Here is a 23,775-nt window from a genome sequence, read left to right on the forward strand (position 1 = left end):
TCATGACGTAGATCTACGGTTTGGACCCTGAACGTAAAGCCGTAGATCTATGGCACAGACCCTGAAAGGGTTAACCTATCAATAGAGACTTTCTGCTACATCTTCCTCATTTTCATCACTGCTTTCTCCTCCACTGGCTTGTTGCTGTGGATTTACAACCATCTGCACAATTTCTGAGTCAGTATATTGATGAAATTTGAAATTATGCAAGCCGAAATTAGTGCCGGATCACTAATGGAACCAGATTAGTGATGGCTGACCTGTACTGTGTATGTACTCTACACAACGAGAAGCATTTCTTTTATTCGTTGGAACCATGGCTAGGGCTAAAAGTAAGCAGGTTTTAACAATAAATGGAGACAAAGAAATTGGAATGACTCGTGCAGCAAGTAGCGCCACCATAGCAGTAGGTTGGTGTGGCGACCCTGGAAATTTGAAATTATGCTAGCCGAAATTAGTACCGAATAACTGATAGAACCGAATAACTGATTAACAGATTTGTGATGGCCGACCTGTATATATATATGCTTGTACATGCATGTTTAGAGTGACCTAAGTGTAAGTAGAAGTAGCAAGATGGGAATCCTACCATCATGTAAAACAATTACAGGCTTCTGTTTTACACCCACTTGACAGAGCAGTAGTACAGTGGAACCTAGAATATCGGCCGTAATCCTTTCCAGAAGGTCGGCCTGAATTCGAAATGGCCTAAATTCGAAGCAATATTTCCCATAAGAATTAATGTAAATACAATTAATCTGTTCCAGACACCAAAAAATATATTTAAAAAATGCATTTTTAAAAGATTAATTGTAGTTTTACATACACAAAACAATGAGAACTAAATAAAATAAATAAATGAACATTTAAATCACTATTACATACCTTTATTGAATACTCTTGTTGGCTTATGGAAGACAGGGAGGAAGAGGGAGGGAGGTCTGATTATTGTTTGGAAGGGAAATCCCCCTCCATAAGGTCTTCAAGTATCAAAGCCCTTTCTGGGGTTACTTCCCTGCATGCCTGCTACACTCCTTGCCTCCCTGCTGCACTCCCTCCCTCCATGCTACACTCCCTCCCTCCATGCTACACTCCCTGCATGCCTGCTGTATAAGCAGGGCCCTGCTTATACAGCAGGTTAGGTTCTGAACTATTGTTGTACAGGAGGGCCCTGCTTATACAGCAGGTTAGGTTCTGGACTACTGCTGTACAGGAGGGCCCCACTTATACAGCAGGTTAGGTTCCAGGCTACTGCTGTACAGGAGGGCCCCACTAATACAGCAGGTTATGTTCCAGGCTACTGCTGTACAGGAGGGCCCCACTAATACAGCAGGTTATGTTCCAGGCTACTGCTGTACAGGAGGGCCCCACTTATACAGCAGGCTAGAGTCTGGGTTACTGCTGTAAAGGAGGGCCCCACTTATACAGCAGGTTGGGGCTACTACTGTAAAGGTTAACACAGCCTTTTTTTACTTATAAATGCACACAAAAGCCAGATAAAATGTTTTATCAATTTTCACCCCTAAACGGTCCAAACGTATATATACGTTCTCTTGCCCAGTGCCCTGAATATTTTGAAAAATAAAAAAAAAAACTTTTTTTTCATTGAAATAGAGAAAAATTTCCTAAGTGTTATAGGATTAAATTAAAAAAAATAGGGTCAGTACTTACTGAGATATGAGGCTGCAGAGTTGGCACTTAATGCTAAGCTGACGGCAACATCCAGTCCTGCCGCCTGAGGAAATGTTGTCGATGTACCATTTTTTCTCATTTTTATGTTATTTTATATAAGTTTTATGTTCTGATAATTACAATTTATTGTAGTTCTTTGCATTTCATAACCAGTCTTTGTTCTGACACTAATATTAGGTACTGAAATTGTACTCAAATTGTCACAAACACACTGACAGGTGGACATGACACCTGCCTTGGTCATTTACTATTGTCTAGGAATATATACAATGTATTTATAGGCCCCAGCAATATTTTGGATACACGGGAGTATAGAAGAAAAAGAAGGAAGAAGAATGAAGAAGTTCCCTTGAAGCAATGTGTAAGACAAGTGTCAGTGACAAGGATCCGGGAGGGCAGTGATAAGATGAGATATGAGATGACATTTGATGGGCGCCAGAGAAGGTGCAGAGATAAGGGGTGACATTTGATGAGCTCATATGTCTCTGATTATCTGTCTCTCTGTCTGCTTGTCTCTTTCCGTCTCTCTGCTTGTCTCTCTCTCTGTCTCAGAGAGAGCCACTGTGAACCAACAGGTATTCTTATGCATTATATCTACAAGCACAGTATAGCACTTTGGATTTTTTAGGTTATCCTCGGTAATTTACACTATGTATAATTGTATTTGTGTGTACCTTTGAGACAGATAGACAGAGATAGATACAGAGGTAGACAGACCCTAAACTTGGGGTTAACATCACTTTCCTCTTAAAAGAGGAGTGTTAATATGACATTACATCAGTGAATCCTTGGTGTTTGCTACACTGTTTCCTTGAGCTGGCTCTCAGTTTAACTGGTGCTACCACAAGGTACTAAGTGGTCCCAGATTGTTTTAATATGTTGCACACTGAGTGTTAAGACCCATTCTATGCTGACCAGGCATCTCAGGCCAGCCGTGCCAAATTTGGACGCAGGAAAAATAAAACGTATATACATATTCGTTTGGGGTGCTAGCGGTAAGAACGCATGTATACGTTTGGACCGTTAAGGAGTTAAGTGAGCAATAGAGTTAGGCCTAAAAATATATATATAGTACACATGTTACTTACCTTATAATATTTTTATCCTTAGCTTATAGTGATTGTTTAATATATTTATTGTAGCAAGTCTGAATAAATGAAAGATGATTATAATTGTAAACTGTTGTATTAGTGAAACACTGTAAAGCAGGATCCACCTGTATACTGACCCACATAAAAGCAGGGTGCTGTAAAGTGGGACCTGTCAGTGTACTGACCCACATAAAGGGGGGGTGGCACTGTAAAGCAGGCCCATCCTGTATACTGACCCACATAAAAGGTGGCACTGTAAAGCAAGCCCATCCTGTATACTGACCCACATAAAAGGGGGCACTGTAAAGCAAGCCCATCCTGTATACTGACCCACATAAAAGGGGGCACTGTAAAGCAAGCCCATCCTGTATACTGACCCACATAAAAGGGGGCACTGTAAAGCAGGCCCAGCCTGTATACTGACCCACATAAAAGGGGGCACTGTAAAGCAAGCCCATCCTGTATACTGACCCACATAAAAGGGAGGCACTGTAAAGCAGGCCCAGCCTGTATACTGACCCACATAAAAGGGGGCACTGTAAAGCAAGCCCATCCTGTATACTGACCCACATAAAAGGGGGCACTGTAAAGCAAGCCCATCCTGTATACTGACCCACATAAAAGGGGGCACTGTAAAGCAAGCCCATCCTGTATACTGACCCACATAAAAGGGGGCACTGTAAAGCAGGCCCAGCCTGTATACTGACCCACATAAAAGGGGGCACTGTAAAGCAAGCCCATCCTGTATACTGACCCACATAAAAGGGAGGCACTGTAAAGCAGGCCCAGCCTGTATACTGACCCACATAAAAGGGGGCACTGTAAAGCAAGCCCATCCTGTATACTGACCCACATAAAAGGGGGCACTGTAAAGCAAGCCCATCCTGTATACTGACCCACATAAAAGGGGGCACTGTAAAGCAAGCCCATCCTGTATACTGACCCACATAAAAGGGGGCACTGTAAAGCAGGCCCAGCCTGTATACTGACCCACATAAAAGGGGGCACTGTAAAGCAGGCCCAGCCTGTATACTGACCCACATAAAAGGGGGCACTGTAAAGCAGGCCCAGCCTGTATACTGACCCACATAAAAGGGGGCACTGTAAAGCAGGCCCAGCCTGTATACTGACCCACATAAAAGGGGGCACTGTAAAGCAAGCCCATCCTGTATACTGACCCACATAAAAGGGGGCACTGTAAAGCAGGCCCAGCCTGTATACTGACCCACATAAAAGGGGGCACTGTAAAGCAAGCCCATCCTGTATACTGACCCACATAAAAGGGAGGCACTGTAAAGCAGGCCCAGCCTGTATACTGACCCACATAAAAGGTGGCACTGTAAAGCAAGCCCATCCTGTATACTGACCCACATAAAAGGGGGCACTGTAAAGCAAGCCCATCCTGTATACTGACCCACATAAAAGGGGGCACTGTAAAGCAAGCCCATCCTGTATGCTGACCCACATAAAAGGGGGCACTGTAAAGCAGGCCCAGCCTGTATACTGACCCACATAAAAGGGGGCACTGTAAAGCAAGCCCATCCTGTATACTGACCCACATAAAAGGGAGGCACTGTAAAGCAGGCCCAGCCTGTATACTGACCCACATAAAAGGGGGCACTGTAAAGCAAGCCCATCCTGTATACTGACCCACATAAAAGGGGGCACTGTAAAGCAAGCCCATCCTGTATACTGACCCACATAAAAGGGGGCACTGTAAAGCAAGCCCATCCTGTATACTGACCCACATAAAAGGGGGCACTGTAAAGCAGGCCCAGCCTGTATACTGACCCACATAAAAGGGGGCACTGTAAAGCAGGCCCAGCCTGTATACTGACCCACATAAAAGGGGGCACTGTAAAGCAAGCCCATCCTGTATACTGACCCACAAAAGGGGGCACTGTAAAGCAAGCCCATCCTGTATACTGACCCACATAAAAGGGGGCACTGTAAAGCAAGCCCATCCTGTATACTGACCCATATAAAAGGGGGCACTGTAAAGCAAGCCCATCCTGTATACTGACCTACATAAAAGGGGGCACTGTAAAGCAAGCCCATCCTGTATACTGACCCACATAAAAGGGGACACTGTAAAGCAGGCCCATCCTGTATACTGACCCACATAAAAGGGGACACTGTAAAGCAGGCCCAGCCTGTATACTGACCCACATAAAAGGGGGCACTGTAAAGCAAGCCCATCCTATATTCTGACCCACATAAAAGGGGACACTGTAAAGCAGGCCCATCCTATATTCTGACCCGCTGTATAGTCCTTGTGGCTTAGCGCTTCTTTTTGATTATAATAATAATAATAATAATATATTCTGACCCACATAAAAGGGGGCACTGTAATGCAAGCCCAGCCTGTTTACTGACCCACATAAAAGGGGGCACTGTGGCACTGTAAAGCAGGCCCATCCTATATTCTGACCCACATAAAAGGGGGCACTGTAATGCAAGCCCAGCCTGTATACTGACCCACATAAAAGGGGGCACTGTAAAGCAAGCCCAGCCTGTATACTGACCCACATAAAAGGGAGGCACTGTAAAGCAGGCCCAGCCTGTATACTGACCCACATAAAAGGGGGCACTGTAAAGCAGGCCCAGCCTGTATACTGACCCACATAAAAGGGGGCACTGTAAAGCAGGCCCAGCCTGTATACTGACCCACATAAAAGGGGGCACTGTAAAGCAGGCCCAGCCTGTATACTGACCCACATAGTGTTGAGTTAAATAGTAATGTTAATGTTTATTTCAGTTCTGGTTATGGAAGACGTGGTGGTGGTGGCGGCGGAGGTGGCGGTGGTGGCGGCGGTGGCAGGTACACTGGGGGTTATGGTAGTCGTCGACGATCACAGTCACCATACCATAGAGGTGGTACTCAGCGACGATCGTACCGTTCAAGATCAAGATCGTACTCTCCCCCCCGTGAGTACTAACTGCTCTTATTACTACTGCTACTCTTTATTTTTCTCCTCTTGTTATTTTGTTCAATCTTGTTCTCTCCCATTGTGTTCACTGTTGTTTTCTTCACTGTTTTCTTCTGTTTTGTTCACTGTTTTCTCTTTTGTTCACTGCTGTTTTCTTCACTGTTTTCTTCTGTTTTGTTCACTGTTTTCTGTTTTGTTCACTGTTTTCTTCACTGTTTTCTGTTTTGTTCACTGTTTTCTTCCTTTTCCATTTCTTCCACTCTCTCCTGTTCCTCCACTTTCTCTTGTTCTTCCACATTCTCTTGTTCTTCCACTTTCTCTTGTTCTTCCACTTTCTCTTGTTCTTCCACTTTCTCTTGTTCTTCCACTTTCTCTTGTTCTTCCACTTTCTCTTGTTCTTCCATTTTCTTTCTCTGGTCTGTTTGCCATCTTGACATAAACACACATTAACATTAATACACTATCTTACACATTGTTATTATACACTATCTTGTACACTATTATTATACACAGTCATCAAACACTGTTATACACAGTTATATACTGCATAACAAAAGAATAACAAAACTTGGTAAATGGATCTATAACTTCCTAACAAATAGAACACAAAGAGTAATAGTAAACAGAGTAAAGTCAGAGGCAGCTACAGTGAAAAGCTCTGTTCCACAAGGTACGGCACTCTCTCCCATCCTGTTCTTCATCCTCATGTCCGACATAGACAGAGATGTAAGCCACAGCAACGTGTCTTCCTTTGCTGCTGATACCAGAATTTGCGTGATAGTATCCTCCATCGAGGACACTGCAAATCTCAAAGCAGACATTAATCCCTTGAGGGTCCGTCCTGTAGTTGTTCGGCTTTGAAGCCAGGGTCTAAGCTGTAGAACTTCACCACAATTCTAGTGGCTTCAGATTTAACACGAAAAGGCTGGTAGGCTTACATCTAAGAGAATGGGTCTGCGTGGTCATTGTGTGCAGTAAACAAAAAATCAGGGCACCCGCATTGCATTGTAGAAACACCATCTCAGTACGCTTTGTTCATCATGCCTCACGGCAAGGAAGCGCTCACTCCCAGGCAAATTGGGACTCCTCTTCCCAAGTGATAGTTCTAACACTGATGGAAGTGGATCTGAAGAGGAATTCTATGGTTTTGAACATCTTGTGACGAAAGCAGTGTTTAAGACCATTCAAGTAGCGATAGTGAGGAATCATATTCACCACTAAAGCGTCTGACTTTTTTGGGTTATCCTAGGTTCTCTACACATATGCTATGTATGATAATCCATGTAATTGTATTGTTTTTTTTTTTATTATCACACCGGCCGATTCCCACCAAGGCAGGGTGGCCCGAAAAAGAAAAACTTTCACCATCATTCACTCCATCACTGTCTTGCCAGAAGGGTGCTTTACACTACAGTTTTTAAACTGCAACATTAACACCCCTCCTTCAGAGTGCAGGCACTGTACTTCCCATCTCCAGGACTCAAGTCCGGCCTGCCGGTTTCCCTGAATCCCTTCATAAATGTTACTTTGCTCACACTCCAACAGCACGTCAAGTATTAAAAACCATTTGTCTCCATTCACTCCTATCAAACACGCTCACACATGCCTGCTGGAAGTCCAAGCCCCTCGCACACAAAACCTCCTTTACCCCCTCCCTCCAACCCTTCCTAGGCCGACCCCTACCCCGCCTTCCTTCCACTACAGACTGATACACTCTTGAAGTCATTCTGTTTCGCTCCATTCTCTCTACATGTCCGAACCACCTCAACAACCCTTCCTCAGCCCTCTGGACAACAGTTTTGGTAATCCCGCACCTCCTCCTAACTTCCAAACTACGAATTCTCTGCATTATATTCACACCACACATTGCCCTCAGACATGACATCTCCACTGCCTCCAGCCTTCTCCTCGCTGCAACATTCATCACCCACGCTTCACACCCATATAAGAGCGTTGGTAAAACTATACTCTCATACATTCCCCTCTTTGCCTCCAAGGACAAAGTTCTTTGTCTCCACAGACTCCTAATTGCACCACTCACTCTTTTTCCCTCATCAATTCTATGATTCACCTCATCTTTCATAGACCCATCCGCTGACACGTCCACTCCCAAATATCTGAATACGTTCACCTCCTCCATACTCTCTCCCTCCAATCTGATATTCAATCTTTCATCACCTAATCTTTTTGTTATCCTCATAACCTTACTCTTTCCTGTATTCACCTTTAATTTTCTTCTTTTGCACACCCTACCAAATTCATCCACCAATCTCTGCAACTTCTCTTCAGAATCTCCCAAGAGCACAGTGTCATCAGCAAAGAGCAGCTGTGACAACTCCCACTTTGTGTGTGATTCTTTATCTTTTAACTCCACGCCTCTTGCCAAGACCCTCGCATTTACTTCTCTTACAACCCCATCTATAAATATATTAAACAACCACGGTGACATCACACATCCTTGTCTAAGGCCTACTTTTACTGGGAAAAAATTTCCCTCTTTCCTACATACTCTAACTTGAGCCTCACTATCCTCGTAAAAACTCTTCACTGCTTTCAGTAACCTACCTCCTACACCATACACTTGCAACATCTGCCACATTGCCCCCCTATCCACCCTGTCATACGCCTTTTCCAAATCCATAAATGCCACAAAGACCTCTTTAGCCTTATCTAAATACTGTTCACTTATATGTTTCATTGTAAACACCTGGTCCACACACCCCCTACCTTTCCTAAAGCCTCCTTGTTCATCTGCTATCCTATTCTCCGTCTTACTCTTAATTCTTTCAATTATAACTCTACCATACACTTTACCAGGTACACTCAACAGACTTATCCCCCTATAATTTTTGCACTCTCTTTTATCCCCTTTGCCTTTATACAAAGGAACTATGCATGCTCTCTGCCAATCCCTAGGTACCTTACCCTCTTCCATACATTTATTAAATAATTGCACCAACCACTCCAAAACTATATCCCCACCTGCTTTTAACATTTCTATCTTTATCCCATCAATCCCGGCTGCCTTACCCCCTTTCATTTTACCTACTGCCTCACGAACTTCCCCCACACTCACAACTGGCTCTTCCTCACTCCTACAAGATGTTATTCCTCCTTGCCCTATACACGAAATCACAGCTTCCCTATCTTCATCAACATTTAACAATTCCTCAAAATATTCCTTCCATCTTCCCAATACCTCTAACTCTCCATTTAATAACTCTCCTCTCCTATTTTTAACTGACAAATCCATTTGTTCTCTAGGCTTTCTTAACTTGTTAATCTCACTCCAAAACTTTTTCTTATTTTCAACAAAATTTGTTGATAACATCTCACCCACTCTCTCATTTGCTCTCTTTTTACATTGCTTCACCACTCTCTTAACTTCTCTCTTTTTCTCCATATACTCTTCCCTCCTTGCATCACTTCTACTTTGTAAAAACTTCTCATATGCTAACTTTTTCTCCCTTACTACTCTCTTTACATCATCATTCCACCAATCGCTCCTCTTCCCTCCTGCACCCACTTTCCTGTAACCACAAACTTCTGCTGAACACTCTAACACTACATTTTTAAACCTACCCCGTACCTCTTCGACCCCATTGCCTATGCTCTCATTAGCCCATCTATCCTCCAATAGCTGTTTATATCTTACCCTAACTGCCTCCTCTTTTAGTTTATAAACCTTTACCTCTCTCTTCCCTGATGCTTCTATTCTCCTTGTATCCCATCTACCTTTTACTCTCAGTGTAGCTACAACTGGAAAGTGATCTGATATATCTGTGGCCCCTCTATAAACATGTACATCCTGAAGTCTACTCAACAGTCTTTTATCTACCAATACATAATCCAACAAACTACTGTCATTTCGCCCTACATCATATCGTGTATACTTATTTATCCTCTTTTTCTTAAAATATGTATTACCTATAACTAAACCCCTTTCTATACAAAGTTCAATCAAAGGGCTCCCATTATCATTTACACCTGGCACCCCAAACTTACCTACCACACCCTCTCTAAAAGTTTCTCCTACTTTAGCATTCAAGTCCCCTACCACAATTACTCTCTCACTTGGTTCAAAGGCTCCTATACATTCACTTAACATCTCCCAAAATCTCTCTCTCTCCTCTGCATTCCTCTCTTCTCCAGGTGCATACACGCTTATTATGACCCACTTCTCGCATCCAACCTTTACTTTAATCCACATAATTCTTGAATTTACACATTCATATTCTCTTTTCTCCTTCCATAACTGATCATTTAACATTACTGCTACCCCTTCCTTTGCTGTAACTCTCTCAGATACTCCAGATTTTATCCCATTTATTTCCCCCCACTGAAACTCTCCTACCCCCTTCAGCTTTGTTTCGCTTAGGGCCAGGACATCCAACTTCTTTTCATTCATAACATCAGCAATCATCTGTTTCTTGTCATCCGCACTACATCCACGCACATTTAAGCAACCCAGTTTTATAAAGTTTTTCTTCTTCTCTTTTTTAGTAATTGTATACAGGAGAAGGGGTTACTAGCCCATTGCTCCCGGCATTTTAGTCGCCTCATACGACACGCATGGCTTACGGAGGAAAGATTCTTTTCCACTTCCCCATGGACAATAGAAGAAATAAAAAAGAACAAGAGCTATTTAGAAAAAGGGGAAAAACCTAGATGTATGTATATATATATATGCATGTGCGTGTCTATGAAGTGTGACCAAAGTGTAAGTAGGAGTAGCAAGATATCCCTGTTATCTTAGCGTGTTTATGAGACAGAAAAAGAAACCAGCAATCCTACCATCATGCAAAACAGTTACAGGTTTTTGTTTCACAGTCATCTGGCAGGACGGTAGTACTTCCCTGGGTGGTTGCTGTCTACCAACCTATTGTTTGTTTACCTGAATAAACTTTCTTACCATATTTCACAGCTGATTAGACGCGCCTTTTTTTTCCCTTAAAATGTCTCCAAAAACCACCCTGCGTCTTATACACTGAATGTCAGTGACGGGAGCTACAAGTGTGGGGTGGGCTGTAGCTCTCCTAGTTGTGTCTGATGCCCAGCCATTGAAACTAAAACAAAGTCTTATAAGCCATGAAATACGGTACCTATGATGCCACGTGTGCTTGGTTGGTGTGTACCATATACAGTTCTAAGGGGACGGAGTACATCCAGTGGCCCTACACCTGGAATAGACAGTGAAAGTGAGATGATGTGGCTACAGTTGGGATGGATAGACCACATGCGTTAGTATGTGGTGGTGGTACCACAAGCATGCGGCACCAGTCCAGGCTGGGACCCAAGCCGCTGACTTAGCAGGTCCAGGACAAACCACATCATCATCCAGCCCCCACACCACAACCACAACTACAACCAGAACCAGCTTATGAAGTCCAGTACCCACCAGCAAACCACATCTGGGATTGGCAGCAAAATTCCATTTTGTTCCCAATCCCCATCGGTTTGATGACACTCAAAGTGGATTCCTGCCATCTTGTTCCCTTGGAAACACTGCAAGTGAATTGCCAATGTTTAAACTATTCTTTGACCAGCCCTTGATGGAAAATGTTGTCAGGGAAAGTAACAAGTATTTTGATTATATCATGACAAATACAATATCACCACAGTCAAGACTACACTGGTGGAAGGAGACAACTGTAGCTGAAATGTATTTGTTTTTTTTTTTTGCAACAATAATGCTTATGTCTCATGTCTATAAGCATAATATAAAATACTGGTCCACAGATGAGTAAGACACCGCTGTTCATGACACCTTGTTTCAAAGACTTTCACAGTCTGTAGAGCAGTTCTAGCAACATGTCTAGTGACTGTACATATGTAAATATTTAATAGATGAAAATATTAGTGCAGTTATTGTGTTGAATACGAGTGTACGTATATACATTATGCATTATATTGGTCTCACAGGCCACAAGTGTACGTATATACATTATACATTATATTGGTCTCACAGGCCACAAGTGTACGTATATACATTATACATTATATTGGTCTCACAGGCCACAAGTGTACGTATATACATTATACATTATATTGGTCTCACAGGCCACAAGTGTACGTATATACATTATGCATTATATTGGTCTCACAGGCCACAAGTGTACGTATATACATTATACATTATATTGGTCTCACAGGCCACAAGTGTACGTATATACATTATACATTATATTGGTCTCACAGGCCACAAGTGTACGTATATACATTATACATTATATTGGTCTCACAGGCCACGAATGTTACTAAAAAAAATACTAGAAAAGAAAAAAGTAACAAAACAAGTAAAATTAAAAAAATGTGACTTTATGGAAGTCGCCGATGTTGCCGCCACCCGGTTATTGAAGGTCAACTTCATGCCTCTATATTTTGGCAAGTACTGATCGGATTTTTTTTTTGTTACCTCTAGAAAATATTATCTTTAATTCTATAAGATTTTTTTTTTTTTTTTTTTTATTCTTGGACCCTGGCTGCCACTCCAAGATTTGGTCTCTGGACCCTCAAAGGTTAAACAAGTCTTTAAAAGGGCCTCTGAAAAAAATATGAAGTTAAGTGAAGACTAATTTCCATTACTCTATGGAAAACTCAACCACACATTAGAACAAAAATATGTGAAGGACCTGGGAGTGATAATGTCAGAGAATCTGACTTTTAAACACCACAATAATGTATCTACCACATTGGCCAGGAAAATGATAGGATGGATAATGAGAACGTTCAAAACTAGGAATGCCAAGCCCATGATGATTGTCTTCAAATCACTTGTTCTCTCTAGACTGGAATATTGCTGTACTCTAACAATGCCTTTCAAGACAGGTGAAATTACAGACCTGAAGAATATACAGAGAACTGTCATGGCATGTATAAGAACAATAAATCACCTAAATTACTGGGAACAGTTGGAAGACCTTTGATTTGTACTCCCATGAATGCAGGCGAGAAAGATGTACAATAATATACACTTGGAAAATCCTAGAGGGACTAGTCACAAATTTGCTGACAAAAATCACTCCCTGCAAAAGCAAAAGACTTAGCAATAGATGCAATATTCCCCCAATGAAAAGCAGGGGTGCCATGGGTACACTGAGAGACGGCACAGTAAGTGTCAGGGGCACAAGACTGTTTAACAGCCACCCAGTATACATAAGGGGATTACCAATAGACACCTGGGTGCCTTCAAGAGGGAGATGGACAGGCACTTAGTACCTGACCAGTCAGGCTGTGGTTCGTACGTTGATTTGTGTGTGGCCAGCAGTGACAGCCTGGTTCATCAAGCCCTAATCCACAATGAGGCCTGGTTGTGGACCGGGCCGTGGGAGCGTTGACCCCTGAAATGCCCTCCAGATATATTCTAGGTTATACATACTTATCACACACATTTATACTGTTATATACAGTTATCATACACTGTACTGACACTTCTTCAGACAATAACAACCAGCCCATTTCTTTCCTCAATAATGATTGTATGATTGTGAGTATGTGGGCATTATTGAGACTATATGATTGAAAGTGATTGTAAATGAATGGATGATTGTGGGCATGGTTGTATGATTTTGGACATGATTGTGAATAGCATTGTATGATTGTGGGAATAATTAGATGATTGTATGATTGTGGGCATTAATGTGTGACTGTGGGCATGATTGATTGTGAATATAATTGTATGATTGTGCAACTGTGGGCATGATTGTGGTATGATTGTGGGCATGATTATATGCATGATGGTGGGTATGATTATTATCAGTGAGGATAATTCCTGAATGATGATGCTTAGTGGGTCGTGCTACTCTCCCAGGGGCTCCTGATCTGGGGTATCAGAGCCACACTCCCTTTCCTTGGATTAAACATTACCTCTTATGAGTCTCTTGTTCTGAGTGACTGTATGACTGTTTTAACATACAGTTTGTAATGTTCATGTGGACTGCACGACTGTATACAGTCAGTTCTCTTACTAAGCTCCTGTATATACAGTCAGTTCTCTTATTAAGCTCCTGTGTATACAGTCAGTTCTCTTATTAAGCTCCTGTGTATACAGTCAGTTCTCTTATTAAGCTCCTGTGAAAACAGTCAGTTCTCTTATTAAGCTCCTGTGTATACAGTCTTCTCTTATTAAGCTCCTGTGTATACAGTCAGCTCTCTTATTAACCCTTTGACTGTCGCGGCCGTATATATACGTCTTACGAGGTACCGTGTTTGACGTATATACACTCATAAATTCTAGCGGCTTCAAATCAAGCAGGAGAAAGCTGGTAGGCCCACATGTGAGAGAATGGGTCTGTGTGGTCAGTGTGCACCATATAAAAAAAATCCTGGAGCACGCAGTGCATAATGAGAAAAAAAAACTCCAACCGGTTTTTTTAATTAAAATGCCGACTTTGTGGTCTATTTTCGTATAGTATTTATGGTTGTATTCTCGTTTTCTTGGTCTCATTTGATAGAATGGAAAACATATTATAGAAATAGAGGTGATTTTGATTGATTTTACTATAAAAAGAACCTAGAAATGGAGCTCAAAGTAGTGGAAATGTTTGATTTTTGCCAATGTTCAAAAGTAAACAAATGATGCCATTGTCCAATAAATGTCCAACTAGCCATTCTAATATGCAGTCATGAATGGGTTGATGTTATTTATACAATTATTACAGTATTGCAGTAGTCTGCATAATAGTAAGTCTTCTATTTTTTGTTTGAATAAAAATTCAAAATAAAAAGCAGGAGTAATATCAGAGGGGCCTGGAGACATGACTGATGAGCAAAGAAAATGTTATTTTAGAGCCAGGAATGTCTGCATTATTCATTCTAGACCTTATTTTGAAATTGTCGTATTTTTTAGTTTTCGTGAAATTGGCCAAATTGCAAATTTCTGACCACATTATTAGGTAGTTGAAATTGGTAAATGGGTAGTTTCTTGTACTCAATCGATAGAAAAAATGGAGTTCTAAAGAAATAGCTATGAGTTTGGGCGACTGGAACAATGGAATTAGTCGAAAATAGGGCTCAAAGTGGGCAAAATCGCCGATTTGTAAACAGCGCCGAGGTCGCTAACTTCGCGAGAGCATAATTCCGTCAGTTTTCCATCAAATTTCGTTTTTTTTGGTGTCATTACAATCGGGAAAAGATTCTCTATCATTTCATAAGAAAAAATAATTTTTTTTTTTTTTTTAAATTTTGCGACACCAGGAGACACCTCAGGATTGGGGGTTGTGACAATCAAAGGGTTAAGCTCCTGTGTATACAGTCTTCTCTTATTAAGCTCCTGTGTATACAATCAGCTCTCTTATTAAGCTCCTGTGTATACAGTCAGCTCTTATTAAGCTCCTGTGTATACAGTCAGCTCTCTTATTAAGCTCCTGTGTATACAGTCAGCTCTCTTATTAAGCTCCTGTGTATACAGTCAGCTCTCTTATTAAGCTCCTGTGTATACAGTCAACTCTTATTAAACTCCTGTGTATACAGTCAGCTCTCTTATTAAGCTCCTGTGTATACAGTCAGCTCCCTTATTAAGCTCCTGTGTATACAGTCAGTTCTCTTATTAAGCTCCTGTGTATACAGTCAGCTCTCTTATTAAGCTCCTGTGTATACAGTCAGCTCCCTTATTAAGCTCCTGTGTATACAGTCAGCTCTCTTATTAAGCTCCTGTGTATACAGTCAGCTCTCTTATTAAGCTCCTGTGTATACAGTCAGCTCTTATTAAGCTCCTGTGTATACAGTCAGCTCTCTTATTAAGCTCCTGTGTATACAGTCAGCTCTCTTATTAAGCTCCTGTGTATACAGTCAGTTCTCTTATTAAGCTCCTGTGTATACAGTCTTCTCTTATTAAGCTCCTGTGTATACAGTCAGCTCTCTTATTAAGCTCCTGTGTATACAGTCAGCTCTCTTATTAACCCTTTCAGGGTCCGTCCCGTAGATCTACGGCTTTACGGTGAGTGTCCAAACCGTAGATCTACGCCATGAGCTCAGCTCACTCTGATAAACTGTGAGTGGTACATTTCGGCCTAGATATGAGAGAATACATCTATGTGGTATGTGTGCACCACATAAAACAGATCCTGCAGCACACTGTGTATAATGAGAGAAAAAACTGAAATCATGATTTTTCGATTAAAACAGCAAATTTGCAGTGTTTTTTCGTATGTTTTTTATAGTTGTATTTGCGATTTCTTGGTCTCATTTGATAGAATGGAAGACATATTACAGAAATAGAGATGATTTTGATTGGTTTTAGCACTGGAAATGGCTTGAAACTGAGCTCAAAGTAGCAGAAATGTTAAATTTTTGCCGATATTCAAGAGTAAACAAACGACCTCACATATCTAATACACATGAGCTGGTGGGTCTAATATACATTCACAAATATGGTGATGATATTTATACAATTATTACAGTATTGCATAACAGTAAATCTTCTATTTTTTGGTGTGAATAAAAATTCATTATGTGAATAAAAAATCAAAATGGAATTTATTTGTAAAGCCTCAAAATGTAACTAATGAACAGAGGAAATGATAGTTTAGTTCCAGGAATACCTACATCGTTTATTCTGGAGCCTATTTTGAAATTGGAATATTTTGAACTTTGTGTTAAATTGGCCAAATTAACAATTTCCGATCACTTTAATTTCTAGTTGAAACAGTTGACTTGGCGATTTCTTGTGCTCAATCGATAGAATAGAAGTAATACTAGTGAAATAGCTAATAATTTGGTTGATTGGAATAATGTAATTGGCCTAAAATGGGAGTCAAAGTCGGCAAAATCGCCGATTCGTAAATATCGCTGACACATCAAACTTCGTGAGAGCATAATTTCGTCAATTTTCCACCAAATTTCGTACTTTTTGTTTTATTACCTTCACAAAAAGATTCTCTACGATTTTATAAGAAAAAATAACAAATTTTTTTTTTTTAAATTCTTGGACACTGGTGTGTGACTTCAGATTTGGGCCTTGGACCCTGAAAGGGTTAAGCTCCTGTGTATACAGTCAGCTCTCTTATTAAGCTCCTGTGTATACAGTCAGCTCTCTTATTAAGCTCCTGTGTATACAGTCAGCTCTCTTATTAAGCTCCTGTGTATACAGTCAGCTCTCTTATTAAGCTCCTGTGTATACAGTCAGTTCTCTTATTAAGCTCCTGTGTATACAGTCAGCTCTCTTATTAAGCTCCTGTGTATACAGTCAGCTCTCTTATTAAGCTCCTGTATGTACAGTCAGTTCTCTTATGAAGCTCCTGTGTATACAGTCAGCTCTCTTATTAAGCTCCTGTGTATACAGTCAGTTCTCTTATTAAGCTCCTGTATGTACAGTCAGCTCTCTTATTAAGCTCCTGTATGTACAGTCAGTTCTCTTATTAAGCTCCTGTGTATACAGTCAGTTCTCTTATTAAGCTCCTGTATGTACAGTCAGCTCTCTTATTAAGCTCCTGTATGTACAGTCAGTTCTCTTATTAAGCTCCTGTGTATACAGTCAGTTCTCTTATTAAGCTCCTGTATGTACAGTCAGTTCTCTTATTAAGACTTTCACTGTCTAGACCCCAAAATTAAACTTGCTCTGTGTCCAGAAGTAAAAAATTCATGTGAAATGTCAGTGAATGTTTTTTTGAAGTTACCGACACCAAAAATATTACACAAGTGCAAAATTAGTGTTTTTGGCAGAATTTACACATCAGTGATCTCCTCCACTTTGAGTCCTATTTTAATCTAATTTGATTGTTTTGCAATCGACCAGACTCTTACCTATTTGGCTAGTGTGTCTTCTGTTCTATCAACTGAACACAAAAAAAACTGCCCATCCAACCATCACAACTACCCTATAAGTACATACAAGAGAATGAGTCTGAGTGGTCAGTGTGCACAGTATAAAAAATCCTGCAGCACACAGTGCATAATGAGGAAAAAAAAAAAACTGACCGTGTTTTTAGTTTAAAACACCGACTTTGCAGTGTATTTTCGTCTGGTATTTGTGGTTGTATTCTCGTTTTTTTTTTGTTTCATTTTATAGAATGGAAGATGTATTACAGAAATAGAGATGATTTTGAATGGTTTACAGATTAGAGGTACCTTGAATTTGAGCTCAAAATAACCAGAATGTTCTATTTTTACCAATGTTCAAGAGTAAACAAACCACATCACATATCCAATACATGTCAACTGGTGGGTCTAATATGCTGTCACAAATGTGCTGATATTATACCACTTTTACAATAATGCAGTAGTCTGCGTAATAGTAAATCTTCTATTATGTGTGTGTGAATAAAAATTCAAAATGGAAAGCAAGTGTAATATAAGAGGGGCCTGGAGCTGTGAATAATGAACAGAGAAAATGTTATTTTAGTGCTAGGAATGTTCGTATTGTTAACCCTTTCAGGGTCGAGAGGCCCTCTCTTAAACTTATTCTCAGGGTCGAAAATTTTTTGGGAAAAAAAAAAAAATTCTTAGGGAAAAGATTCACTATCATTTCATATCATAATGACCCCAAAATCATGAAATTTGATGGAAAACTTACGGAATTATGCTCTCACAAAGTAAGCAGTCATGGCGATGTTTATGCATCGGCGATTTCACCCACTTTGAGCCCTGTTCTTGGCCAATTCCAGAGCACCAGTTGGCAAAAATCATAACTATTTCACTAGAACTACATTTTTTCTATCAAATGAGTACAAAAAACCACCCATTTACCAATTTCAACTATCCAATAAGTGGTTAGAAATTAGCAATTTTGCCAATTTCACACAAATTTCAAAAGATGCCAATTTCCAAATAGGGTCCAGAATAAACAAGACAGACATTCCTGGCACTAAAATAACAATCTCTCTGTTCGTTAGTCACATCCCCACGCCCCTCTTACATTTCTTTTGCTTTCCACTTTGAATTTTTATTCTCACAAAAAATAGAAGATTTACTGTTATGCAGACTACTGCATTAGTGTAGAAATGGTATAAATAATATCAGCGCACATGTGAAAGAATATTAGATTCACCAGTTGACGTGTATTGGACGCTTGGCACGATTTGTTTACTTTTGAACTTCAGTAAAAATCGAACATTTCTGCTACTTTGAGCTCAATTTCAAGGCACTTTTCATTGTGAAACCAATCAAAATCATCTCAATTTCTGTAATACGTCTTCCATTCTATAGAATGAGACCAGAAAAACTAGAATACAACCATAAATACCATACGAAAATACAGTGCAAAGTCGCTGTTTTAATCCAAAAACACGGTCATAGATTTTTTTTCTCATTATGCACTGTGTGCTGCAGGATTTTTTTTATACTGTGCACACTGACCACATAAACCCATTCTTTCATATGTAGGCCTACCAGCGTTCTCTTGCTAGATTTGAAGACGCTAGAATTTAGGCATTCTAGTATGTCAATAACCCTGGTGCATAAGCCATACTACTACGTTGGAAACCCTGAAAGGGTTAATTCTGGAACCTATTTTGAAATTGGCCTTCCTTGAATTGTGTATGAAATTGGCCTTCCTTGAATTGTGTATGAAATTGGCCAAATTACCAATTTCTGATCACTTTATTGGGTAGTTGAAATTGGTAAATGGGCAGTTTCTTGTACTCAATTGATAGAACAAATAGAGTTCTAGCAAAATAGCTATGAGTTTGGCTGACTGGAACAGTGGAATTGGCCAAATATAGGGCTAAGAGTGGGCGAAATTGCCAATGCTTAAATATCGCCGAGACCGCTAACTTTATGAGAGCATAATTCATTAACCCTTAAACAGTCCAAACCTATATGTTCACTCACGCAGCACCCCGAATATTTTGAATTTTTTTTTTTATAGAAAAAAAAGAGCACTTTTTTTTTTTTTAACTATTTTAGAATAAAAAAAAATTTTAGGGTCAGTACTTACCAAGATATGAGGCTGAAAAGTTGACACTGGATGCTCATGTGACAGCAACATGGAGTCCTGCCGCTTGCAGAAGTGTTGCCGATATTCCTTTTTTATATTTTTCATATTTTATGTAATTTTTATGTTCTGATAATTACAATTTGTAGTAGTTCTTGTCATTTATAACCAATCTTTGTTCTGACACTAGTATTAGGTACTGAAATTGTACTCAAATTGTCACAAACACACTGACAGGTGGACATTACACCTGCCTTAGCCATTTACTATTGTCTTGGAATATATACAAAGTATTTATATGTCCCAGCAATGTTTTGGATATATGGAAGTATATAATAACAATGAGTAGGAGAAGGAGGAGGAGGAGAAGAATAATAATACATAATTTATTTATTTATTTATTTATTAATGTCTTTGCAAACAGTACATTGAGATTGTGTATATACAATAGTGGGATGCAGTACAAAGAGAGCCTCTATTATGCCTAGGCATTATGGGCCAACTTATTATTGGCTTACATTCTACTTAATACTAAGAAATATTGTATCATAGTTGTACAGTAGGGAAGTAATTATTTCATATGATGTGGGAGTACATAGGTGAGTAAATGTGTACTGAGTATTTAGCATTTAGTCTAGGATGATTAAGTGGCTTTTGAGAAGAGTTAAATTGATTTTCAGACTGGGTTACTTTAATATCTTCTGGTAATGAATTCCATATTTTGGGGCCCTTTATGTGCATAGTTTTTACACAGTGTGATATGGACACGAGGTATATCAAAAAGAGATCTGTGTCTTGTGTTGTGGTCATGTGTCCTGTTTAGGTTGGTGAGGAAAAGTTTGAGTGGGGGGTTTATATTTGTGTGTATTGTTCTGTGTATGTAGTAGGCACGTGAATAAGTATGAATGTTCTTAATGGTGAGCAGATTCACACTTTTGAAAATTGGTGGAGTATGCTGGTGGGAGTGGGAATTTATCATCATTCTTACTGCTGCACTTTGCTGGGTTATTAGGGGGTTTTAGGTGATTGGATGTTGATCCCCATGCACAAATTCCATATGTAAGATAAGGGTATATGAGTGAATGGTACAGTGCCAGGAGAGCTGATTGTGGAACGTAGTAACTTATCTTTGATAGTATTCCTACAGTCTTGGAGATTTTCTTGGTGATTTGTTGTATGTGTGTCCGGAACTTAAGGCTGCTGTCAAGGTAGATACCTAGGAATTTTCCCTCTGTGAGTCTTGTGACTGATGATCCATTTAGCATAATGTAAATTGGATAATAATAATAATAATAGGGAAATAAGAGGGAAATTTTTTCCCAGTAAAAGTAGGCCTTAGACAAGGATGTGTGATGTCACCGTGGTTGTTTAATATATTTATAGATGGGGTTGTAAGAGAAGTAAATGCGAGGGTCTTGGCAAGAGGCGTGGAGTTAAAAGATAAAGAATCACACACAAAGTGGGAGTTGTCACAGTTGTTCTTTGCTGATGACACTGTGCTCTTGGGAGATTCTGAAGAGAAGTTGCAGAGATTGGTGGATGAATTTGGTAGGGTGTGCAAAAGAAGAAAATTAAAGGTGAATACAGGAAAGAGTAAGGTTATGAGGATAACAAAAAGATTAGGTGATGAAAGATTGAATATCAGATTGGAGGGAGAGAGTATGGAGGAGGTGAACGTATTCAGATATTTGGGAGTGGACGTGTCAGCGGATGGGTCTATGAAAGATGAGGTGAATCATAGAATTGATGAGGGAAAAAGAGTGAGTGGTGCACTTAGGAGTCTGTGGAGACAAAGAACTTTGTCCTTGGAGGCGAAGAGGGGAATGTATGAGAGTATAGTTTTACCAACGCTCTTATATGGGTGTGAAGCGTGGGTGATGAATGTTGCAGCGAGGAGAAGGCTGGAGGCAGTGGAGATGTCATGTCTGAGGGCAATGTGTGGTGTGAATATAATGCAGAGAATTCGTAATTTGGAAGTTAGGAGGAGGTGCGGGATTACCAAAACTGTTGTCCAGAGGGCTGAGGAAGGGTTGTTGAGGTGGTTCGGACATGTAGAGAGAATGGAGCGAAACAGAATGACTTCAAGAGTGTATCAGTCTGTAGTGGAAGGAAGGCGGGGTAGGGGTCGGCCTAGGAAGGGTTGGAGGGAGGGGGTAAAGGAGGTTTTGTGTGCGAGGGGCTTGGACTTCCAGCAGGCATGCGTGAGCGTGTTTGATAGGAGTGAATGGAGACAAATGGTTTTTAATACTTGACGTGCTGTTGGAGTGTGAGCAAAGTAACATTTATGAAGGGATTCAGGGAAACCGGCAGGCCGGACTTGAGTCCTGGAGATGGGAAGTACAGTGCCTGCACTCTGAAGGAGGGGTGTTAATGTTGCAGTTTAAAAACTGTAGTGTAAAGCACCCTTCTGGCAAGACAGTGATGGAGTGAATGATGGTGAAAGTTTTTCTTTTTCGGGCCACCCTGCCTTGGTGGGAATCAGCCGGTGTGATAATAAAAAAAAAAAAAATAGTACCAACACTCTTATATGGGTGTGAAGCTTGGGTTGTGAATGCAGCAGCGAGGAGGCAGTTGGAGGCAGTGGAGATGTCCTGTCTAAGGGCAATGTGTGGTGTAAATATTATGCAGAAAATTCGGAGTGTGGAAATTAGGAGAAGGTGTGGAGTTAATAAGAGTATTAGTCAGAGGGCTGAAGAGGAGTTGTTGAGGTAGTTTGGTCATTTAGAGAGAATGGATCAAAGTAGAATGACATGGAGACCATTTAAATCTGTAGGAGAAGGAAGGCGGGGTAGGGGTCGTCCTCGAAAAGGTTGGAAGGAAGGGGTAAGGGAGGTTTCGTGGGTGAGGGGCTTGGACTTCCAGCAGGCGTGCATGAGCGTGTTCGATAGGAGTGAATGAAGACGAATGGTATTTGGGACCTGACGATCTGTTGGAGTGTGATCAGGGCAATATTTAGTGAAGGGATTCAGGGAAACTGGTTATTTTTATATAGCCGGACTTGAGTCCTGGAAATGGGAAGTACAATGCCTGCACTTTAAAGGAGGGGTTTGGGATATTGGCAGTTTGGAGGGATATGTTGTGTATCTTTATATGTATATGCTTCTAAACTGTTGTGTTCTGAGCACCTCTGCAAAAACAGTGATTATGTGTGAGTGTGGTGAAAGTGTTGAATGATGATGAAAGTATTTTCTTTTTGGGGATTTTCTTTCTTTTTGGGTCACCCTGCCACAGTGGGAGATGGCCGACTTGTTGAAAAAAAAAAAAAGTGTGCTGATATTATTTATACCATTTTTACACTAATGCAGTAGTCTGCATAACAGTAAATCTATTTTTTGTGAGAATAAAAATTCAAAGTGAAAAGCAAAAAAAAATGTAAGGGGGGCCTGGGGATGTGACTAATGAACAGAGGAAATGTTATTTTAGTGCTAGGAATGTCTGTCTTGTTTATTCTGGACTCTATTTTGAAATTGGCATCTTTTGAAATTTGTGTGAAATTGGCAAAATTGCCAGTTTCTGACCACTTTATTGGACAGTTGAAGTTGGTAAATGGGTGGTTTTTTTGTACTCATTCGATAGAAAAAATGGAATTCTAGCGAAATGGTTATGATTTTTATTGATTGGTACACTAGAATTGGCCGAAAATAGGGCTCAAAGTGGGCGAAATTGCCGATGTGTAAATGTTGTTGAGACCACTAACTTTGTGAGATCATAATTCCATAAGTTTTCCATCAAATTTCATACTTTTGGTGTCATTATGATTGGGAAAAGATTCTCTCTCTCTTTTTTTTTTTTTTTTTGGAAAAACAAAAAAACAACCCTGAGAACAAGTTTAGTAGAGAGTCTCTCGGCCCTGAAAGGGTTAAACTGTTTAGTACATATTAATAAATTTTTTACAATAAATGAATATAATAAAATTATCATTTCCCTTGTATTTTCAACAATAAAAATAACAGTGGTATAAACCTTGGTAATAAATACCGACAAGTTGGTTTAGAAAGACACGTAAGCAAACACCATAACATATTTATTAGAAAACGTTTCGGTCCTAGGACCTTGATCACTTCTAACATACAGAGGTAGAAAGACATTATATATAGGCGGAGAGTGAGGTGTGACGCACGTGACCTGAGGAATGTCATAAGAACAGTGTTCCTCCATTCTTATGTTCTTATGACATTCCTCAGGTCACGTG

At 40.2% G+C, this 23,775-nt stretch overlaps 1 protein-coding gene across 4 annotated transcripts in view; it reads left to right on the top strand.

The window, feature by feature from the left end:
• Positions 1 to 23,775, top strand: part of LOC128694193 (transformer-2 protein homolog alpha) — a 118,350-nt gene that overhangs the window by 78,664 nt on the left and 15,911 nt on the right. For all 4 annotated transcript variants that reach the window (XR_011393128.1, XM_070093774.1, XM_070093775.1 and 1 more), the window contains exon 7: positions 5,542 to 5,711. Coding sequence is in view for 3 of the 4 variants with exons in the window: in XM_070093774.1 (XP_069949875.1) it covers positions 5,542 to 5,711 (170 nt within the window). In the remaining variant the exon portion in view is untranslated. The remainder of the gene's footprint in view (positions 1 to 5,541; positions 5,712 to 23,775) is intronic.

This window comes from Cherax quadricarinatus, chromosome 43, assembly GCF_038502225.1.
Source record: "Cherax quadricarinatus isolate ZL_2023a chromosome 43, ASM3850222v1, whole genome shotgun sequence".
Lineage (NCBI taxonomy): Eukaryota > Metazoa > Arthropoda > Malacostraca > Decapoda > Parastacidae > Cherax > Cherax quadricarinatus.